The sequence below is a fragment of the Aulonocara sp. 'chitande type north' Nkhata Bay genome, linkage group LG11 (assembly GCF_057382095.1).
Source record: "Aulonocara sp. 'chitande type north' Nkhata Bay isolate Kocher_YH1m ecotype deep benthic linkage group LG11, A_spYH_male_GT1.1, whole genome shotgun sequence".
NCBI classification, from domain to species: Eukaryota; Metazoa; Chordata; class Actinopteri; order Cichliformes; family Cichlidae; genus Aulonocara; species Aulonocara sp. 'chitande type north' Nkhata Bay.
In genome coordinates this window covers 30,551,184-30,559,387 of record NC_141354.1, presented here as the reverse complement: position 1 = coordinate 30,559,387, position 8,204 = coordinate 30,551,184, and the positions used below count along the sequence as shown (strand labels likewise).

At 42.3% G+C, this 8,204-nt stretch overlaps 1 protein-coding gene across 1 annotated transcript; it reads left to right on the top strand.

Moving 5' to 3' along the window:
* The first annotated feature begins 1,908 nt into the window (after nt 1–1,908).
* On the top strand, nt 1,909–7,633 carry cpvl (carboxypeptidase vitellogenic like). The gene is made up of 13 exons (XM_086312038.1): nt 1,909–2,044; nt 2,207–2,385; nt 2,486–2,613; nt 3,635–3,749; nt 3,828–3,886; nt 4,020–4,099; nt 4,201–4,267; nt 4,465–4,587; nt 5,223–5,354; nt 5,464–5,562; nt 5,650–5,823; nt 6,630–6,812; nt 6,909–7,633. The coding sequence occupies exons 1-13, from the start codon at nt 2,040–2,042 to the stop codon at nt 7,005–7,007; spliced, it is 1,443 nt and encodes a 480-aa protein (XP_086168164.1). The 5' UTR covers nt 1,909–2,039; the 3' UTR covers nt 7,008–7,633.
* Nucleotides 7,634–8,204: the final 571 nt, after the last annotated feature.

The following is an 8,204-nucleotide window of genomic DNA, read 5'->3' as shown; positions in this document are numbered from 1 at the left end:
ATCTCTGGCAGACTTGTTCCAATAATTCTGCCAGCTTCTTTCACCACCCGCTGGAGTGCTTGCTGATCGGCCTTGGTGCAGCTGGGGAACCACACTAGAAATCCATACGTCAGAACGCTGCTGATGGCACAGTTGTAGAAGTTCAACATCAGAGATCTGGGAATGTGTGCGCTCCGCAGTCTCCTCAGGTAGTAGAGGCGCTGTTGGGCCTTCCGTACAACTGAGGTGATATGGTTGCCCCAGGACAGGTCCTCGGTCACAGTTACCCCCAAGAATTTAAAACTGCTCACCCTCTCCACCGCCTCACTGCCAATGAAGAGAGGCAGATGGTTGTTATGACCCCTCTTCCGGAAATCTACTTCACCTTTTTCCAGCTGGCCAGTGCATTGCTATTTTTCTATGTGAAGGTTAAAACACCTCCTTGGCAAAGGCTAAATATACAGTGCTCAAAAAAATTAAGTATATTATATATTACAGCATAAAATAAATTTTAGGTATACAACTAACTTAGTAAACATAAACCATTATTTCATCTGCTCTTATCCAAGTAAAAGTGACAGCAGATATCCTGGAGAGTGCCCGGTTTTTCTTTTTTCAGTGTCCTTGTCAGCATGAAATGTTGCCTGCAGCACATTCAGGTTGCACGGGTAGCCCAGCGCCTCCAGGATGACACATCCATATGTGCCATCACCAGAAGGTTTGCTGTGTCTCTCAGCGCAGTCTCGACAGTCCTGAGGAGAAACCAGGACACGAGCTGTTACACGAGTGCTGTACAGAACCATCAGCTTCAACAGCAGGACTGTTAACTGCTCCTTTGTTTGAGGAGGACCAGGAGGAGATCTGCCAGAGCTTGACAGAAAAAAAAATCAGGAGGGATTGGGACACTACCTGCAAAACCATTCCCTTTCTGGGAGTTGTTGCTTCTCCAGTGCAGCTGTTGTCACTTAACCACAGTGGTTTATGCTATGTGTACTGGACAGAGTAAAATCCCTGAAGTTTTACTGACTTTGTGTTATTGGATCTACTCTGTAGTCACTTAAAGAACTAATTACATTTTATTTTGAGCAGTGGATAAAGTATTACCAAAACAGCTACTGAAAACTGTCTTACTTTGAAACTTTGTGAACAAATTATGAGAGGAGATGAGATGAGATAGCCTTTATTTGTCAGTTGCAGGTCTTTTGCCCACAACCGAGATGACAGACCTTGCCGACCGTACATACAATACACAAACATCACATTGGGGAGACAGGTCAGGCTAGGTAGCGAGGAAAAAACAATGAAATGTGTAACACAAAAGGATAATACAGGAATGCACAGATATCAACACACCATAGCACAATAAACACAGACAGTTCCAGTGTGTACATCTGATCTGGGACCGCTGCAATCTTTCGACTGCGCCTCCAACTGACCCGATGTCCACATCAGAGGGGAGGTAAGCGTTGGAGGTGGTGTTGGATCCGGGGTAGGGAGGGTGATGCGTCGGTGAGTGCTTATCAGTATCAGTATATGTATGTGTGTGCGTGTCCATAGTTCAGCTGAGACAGTGTCCTTCGCCCTGCCAGGCTAAGTAAACAGTCTTCCAGCCAACCCTGGTGGCCTTGTAGGGAATGGGAAGGAACAGACTAAACACAGTCGTTATCAGGGTATTTTCTGTATGTTTAAAAGTGTCAGTTAGTGCTTTAAAAAAAAAAAAAAAAGTTAGGAACTGCTGTCTGCAATTTACAACCAGGAGACTAACAGAAAACATGCCAGCGTTGGTGCTGCATGGTGTAGTTTGTATTATACTGTTAAGGTCTGTCTAGGGACGTTGGTGTAATGACACATGTGGCCATTAAAGCCACAGTCGAATGGCGTCTCCTGCTAGGCACGACTGAGGGCTGATTAAACAACAACGACCACGTGATCCAGTATCTCATGTGACCGGCACAGAGCCGATCATGTGACTAAAATCACAGCGAGACCGGATTTGTTACTCCACCTGCCTTCGCCTGTGTTAGAAGGTGAAGTCTGTGCTGCTGCCGGTGTTTGCGACAATGAGGTGAGTTTTGAAAGAATGACGATAAGTTCATGCTCGCAGTCAGGGGCGTGCAGCCTCGCTGTGGTCGCACTGTTTTGAAATCTGAGTGTCTTGGGGGTGCTTGAGGTTCACACATCGTTGGCCAGGCCCGCATTGTGATATCTATGTTACATATATTGGCAGGCTGCTGAGAGAAACTCTGGGTGTCCTCTTACTGTGGGCCTGTCTGCACTCCGCCGCCTTCGGGGGCTGCTCGTCGTTTTTCTGCCGAAAATCTCCCCGCGTCAGCGGCCTGAACGGAGTCGACCCCGGTGCCCCTCTCTTTCTCACTCCTTATCTGGAGAAGGGCGCTATAGATGAAGGTAAACTTGTATTTGTGTTACTACGAAGTAAAGTACTATAGATTGGCTTCGTGCTTTTTGTGTTGCACATCCACAATGTGGCGATATCTCGTTTTTCCAGCCAGGAAACTGAGTCTGGTGGGAGACCTGCCAGGAGGCAATAAGTCAGTCAAGAGTTATGCTGGATACCTCACAGTCAACAAAAAATACAACAGCAACCTCTTCTTTTGGTTCTTCCCTGCTTCCATGGTAGGCCTAACTTCTTTTACCACAGGGGCTTCCCAAATTTACAGTACTCTTATTTGTGCAGTGTGACAGGAAATCACTGAGAGGACGGAGAGATTTTAGGATCAAATCTGTGTGGGGTTTTCAGAAGTCAACTTTATCTTTAGTCCCTCTGTGAAGTTGTGATATTTAGTCAGCTGCAACCAGGAATACCCAGGTTTTCCTTTGCTGATTTTTAAAGCAAAAATCCTTACAGGAAGAGAGCTTGTTTTACTTTTTAACTTACACTTGTGCCTTTTTTATTATGTCTTTTAATCATTAACTGAGTGTTTTGTTTAGTTTTTTAATTTTATTTATGAAAATGCTCCAGAGCAGTGGAGATTGACGCATTTAATGACAGCAAGTAAAGTTTGAATCTTACTGAATGTTTTTTACTAAAAAGCCTCCAGGGAAAAAAAGAATCTGGAAAGGTTCTAAACAACTTCCTTTTACCCCTGTTGGACCAGAATACATATACAACTGTGATCAGGAGTTTAAATCACATTAAAAATGAGCATGAATGTTAGGGTCACTATGAACATGATTTCTTTGCACTGTTTTTTCTCTCGGGTGGAATGATTGTGCAACACACATCTATAATTACGTAAAAAACAGGAATTGGGTCAAAAGTATACATAGAGGTTCAAATCTATTCATTCACTTAAATCTTTTAAAAAGTAGCGCTGAAGGTTCTACAATGTCTTTTAACTTGACAAGGCCTATTAACTTCTGGTTGATTGATGACAAGTGGTAGGTTCACTGTCTCAACATAAATAGGAAAAAGTTTGACACTACCTATCAGACCAATGCTCAGAACAATGGGGAAAGTCCAAGCAACTCGGTGGAAGGAGAATTATTGATTTACACAAGTTAGGAAGGTCTTTTGGGGCCATTTCTAAACACTGCAGATTCCAAAATCATAATTTTAAACAACTGTATGGCGGTAAAAGTCCACTAGGTGGCGCTAGTTTCTTAAACTTTGTGCTTGCTCTGATGTGACTGATAGGCAAACCAGGAGAAAGCTCCAGTCCTGCTCTGGCTGCAAGGTGGGCCTGGTGGCACGTCTATGTTCGGTCTCTTTGTGGAACATGGGCCGTATGTGGTGTACAAGAACATGACGGGTAAGAACTGATTTGCAGCAGCAAGACTCCCAGGTTGTTTAAACCTTCTTATAAAGTTTATATCCTCTGTCTTTGCAGTCGGTCCGAGGGATTATGCCTGGACAGCCAGATATTCAGTTTTGTACATTGATAATCCAGTATGTATTTCTGATTTATCATCACATTAAAAAAAAAAGCAGTATTACTTAAAATGTCATTTTCACTTGGTGCTTTTGAAACATTGAGGAAGTGTTGGGATTTTTTGTTTTCTTTTTTCTCCTCTCTCTCTAGGTTGGAACAGGTTTCAGCTTCACTGAAGATGACAGAGGTTTCGCTCAGGACCAGGATGATGTTGGCAGAGATTTGTACAAGTAAAATATGACCATCTAATTTGCATGTAGTCATTTCATTTATCTTCACAGTAATGATCGTTACTAACTCTTTTTCTTATTCTCCTCTTTTCTTTTATAAGTGCTTTGACACAGTTCTTCCAGATCTTTCCTGAATATCAGTCCAATGAGTTCTACGCAACTGGAGAGGTCAGAAAATAATTTTTCCACACTTCACAGAGCAGTATGACACGAGTAGCTATTTAAACAGAGCAACATGATTACACGGCTAGCAGATATATGCTTACCATGCTAACCAATTAATACTTTTTGCAAAATATAATGAAATTTTAATGTCTTATTTTGTTAAGATGGCCTCCTCACCATGCAATACATTCTCTTTGCAGTCATATGCAGGGAAGTATGTTCCTGCCGTTTCTTACTACATTCATAAAAACAACCCTACTGCCAAGGTGAAAATCAACTTCAAGGGGATGGCTATTGGCGATGGACTCTGTGATCCAGAGCTGGTGCGTATGTAGAAGAATTTTATTATTTAGACGTAAACTCTGTCCTAAGATTGTTCCTGAAAGTGCTAATGTTTGATTCATAAGACATGCTTAATCATAAAACTTGCTCAGGCAGGAATGACATTTAGAACTTAAGCAGCTGTGTTGCAATTTTGTAGTTGCACAATGCCATCGCAACTCACGGTGCAGTCGGAAAACGGCCAACAGAAAAGCAAACTCTTTAGAAGACCTGATCGTGACGATGGTAGAGAAGGTTTGGTGCTGCTGCGGTGAGCGAGGTGTGGCAGAACAAAAAGAGTTTTCTAAAGGCTTGGACTTATGTGTGACCTAAACTGCCATATCCCTACGTAACCGGCAGGAAAATCTCCTGGATAAAGTCTAGAGTTGGCTTAGAAAGAGTTTAATAAAGCATTAAAGCATCTGTTTCATGAACAAGACTCATTGACTTACACATTTTTTCCCTCATATGGTCTAAATGTGTGTCTTCATTGAAACACAGGCTGCTGTGTCTTTTGCTTTCATTGTCCACACTGTACGTTCGTCCTCCACTTTGCTCATGTTTGATGCCATCTGCTCCTATATGCTGATGCAGAAAGGTGACAGTATAGTGACAGTTTACTGTTCTTCCACATCAGATGCTGGGTGGCTACGGTGAGTTCCTGTACCAAACGGGAATGATAGATGAACTCCAAAAGCAATACGTTGACCAGCAGACAGACCATGGAGTTAAGCTCATCCAGCAGGAGAAGTGGGTGGAGGCTTTTGAGGTAATGAGTTGATGTTGTTCGTCATCTACATTTGCAGTATTTTCTAATTGTTGAAGGCACACCTGTCATGGATGCCTTTTTCATTTCAATTTCAATCGTCTGACTTCAGGTCTTTGATCGTTTGCTGAATGGCGATGTAGATCCTTATCCCTCCTTCTTCCAAAATGCAACAGGTTGTACCAACTACTTCAACTACTTGATATGTCAGGTACTCGGAGTTCCTTGAAGTTCTTTTTTGTAAACTGTTGCTTTTTAACAGCTTAAAGAACTCACAAATTTCCTTTGTGTTCCTCAGGAGCCTGAGGATCAGGACTACTTCTCCCAGTTTGTGACCCTGCCTGAAGTGCGACGTGCCATCCACGTGGGCAACCTGACGTTCCACGATGGCTCTGAGGTGGAGAAGCACCTCCTGCAGGATGTCATGAAGACCATCAAACCATGGCTGGGGGTGCTGATGGACAACTACAGGGTAAAAACTGCAGGGTCATCCATTTTTTTTTTTTTTTTTTTTTTTTTTTTTTTTTTTTTTAAATCTAAAACGCACAAGGGGAAAATGTGAAGGGGGAGAAAAAAATCAGGATTTTGCTCATGATGTTTTATATTTGGAGTGTGAGACAAATGTTTTACTTTTATCACTTTATTTATTTATTGACAAGTGAACTGGGCATCGTTCTCAAGTCTTAACAGGAAACAATCTTAAAAAAAAAAAAGCCCAACTCAGACACTGTTGAACTTCGTTACATCATCTTCTATGGATGGGGTCCAAAAGGAAAACCTTACAGAAGACTGTAGGAGCACAAAAAGAAGCCTGATGAAAACTGGAAGCGCATTCTTCGGTCAATGAGATCAAGATAAATTTGTTCATCCCCTGGTTGGTGTGAAGCACAGAGGTGTCAGCGCTGCGTGAGTGCAAAAAGTGCTTAGGGGGATGACTTCTACAGATGACACTAGGCGTGACCGTCGATGGAGCACAATACTGGATGACGAGATGACTCGCAGTCTCCAGAACTGAGTCAGGAAAGCTTGATGAAGATTCAAAGCGCAGTGAAAGGGAGGGGGAGAGAAAAGAGAAGTGAAAACTCTGGGGTATTTTAAAGAGAAAGGTGGAGGAATGCAACACTTCCAGGAAAGAGCCGCTGAGAGGTTGTTTCTGAAGAAGAGCAGAGCACGTCTCCGGGTGACGAGGATTCAGTCTGATATCAAAAACAACAGTTGCTGTGTGTGTGTGAATCTATGGAGTCAGTTAACTGATACAAGTTGAATGTATTTATCCAGGTCTTGATGTATAGTGGTCAGCTAGATGTGATTGTGGCTGCTCCACTGACTGAGAGGTTCCTGCCCACTGTGAACTGGACCGGGGCTGCCGAGTACAAAAAAGCCCCTCGCTTCCACTGGAAGGTTCAGCCCACTGACACGGAGGTGGCGGGTTATGTTCGGCAAGTTGGAGAGTTTTATCAGGTGAGCGGATTGTGAAATAAAAGGCCAAATGCATGATCTTAAATCTCTCGGCGTTATTGAGGTTTACCGTTATCCGCTGTCTGTCTCTTCATGCAGGTCATCATACGAGGAGGAGGGCACATTCTGCCTTACGACCAACCGCAGAGGTCCTTTGACATGATTGACAGATTCTTGTCAACTCAGGGCTGGAAATGAAAAGCACGGGTGGAGAAGTGCAAATGTGCACACTCTTAGCTTGGATGCGATATCTGGATTGTTGCAAACAGAAATCGTAAAACTGATAAATCAGGTTAACGTCTTAAATTTTAGGGGTTCATGTTTGTTTGTTTTCTCGGGTCAGTATGAGTTAATGAATGTTGTGTGAAATCAGTGCACGCTTCGGAGACGAAATTCAATGCAGCCAAAACACATTTCACTCATATCAAGATTTCTTTTAAAAGAACTTTTAAAACGGTTCATACAATTTTTAAATGATTTCATGTATTGAAGCAAAAGGTTCTAAGCAGTTCTTTGTACCTTCCTGTGGCACTTACACTAAGATAAAAGGTTATTATATGCAAAGTGATTGAATAAAGCTTGGAGGTGTTTCTGGTCCAACTGCTACCAGTTATGAATGCATGCTTTGTTTTCAGTCACTAAAGGTGGAATTATTTTTTTCTAACACAAGTTTGATTTGTATTAAAGAACCTTTTTCTTCAATATATCCAATTCTTTTTAAAGTTTGTGTTTTGTGTTTGAATGTCTGTCACAGTCAGAAGGGACTGTAAAGCCTTAAGTGTTGAAATTACTTGAAATAAAGATGTTTCTTTTTTAAAACATCACATTGTGTTACTTACAACCTTTTGCTTGAGGCCATTAAGTGTTTTTATCATTGTGTTATATTGTGGTCTACCTCCCAGTAGATGAGAGATGGGGAAAAGCCAAAAATGATGGTGGTGCACACTTTATCTTGGAGAGGAAGTGGAGTCAGATCTGGTTAGTGTTGCTGTTTGTGGAACAGTGGTTTGTACTGCCACCTCACAGGAAGAAGGACCTGGATTCAACTCTCAACTCTGCGTGATGACCCTGCGATAGAGTGGAAACTTGTCCAAGGTGTGACTGGTCACTGGGATAGCTTCCAGTCCCTGAAAACTAAAACGAAACTATGGAAAAGAAATATAACTTCAGTAGAAGAAATGAGCGAGCAAAACCCTGTGGGTCTGAAACTAAACTGAGAAGTGAACCAATTGAGGTGGGATTTGAAAACATTGCTCGATGTGAAAGTATTGTTTGGGAAAGTGAATAAGTTGTACACCAGGGGTCATGATACTCCAAAGACAAGTCTCTGCTTGGCTGCTAACTGGCATAGATCATTGCCTCCCCAAACTGCTGTCAGTCATTAAATGCACTTTG

Bases quoted from the DNA above. Each gene is read 5' to 3' on its own strand.
- cpvl (XM_086312038.1), top strand. The intron at 4,100-4,200 runs GTAAAATATGAC...TTCTTTTATAAG, and splicing joins GTTGGCAGAGATTTGTACAA to TGCTTTGACACAGTTCTTCC. The intron at 5,824-6,629 runs GTAAAAACTGCA...GTATTTATCCAG, and splicing joins TGCTGATGGACAACTACAGG to GTCTTGATGTATAGTGGTCA.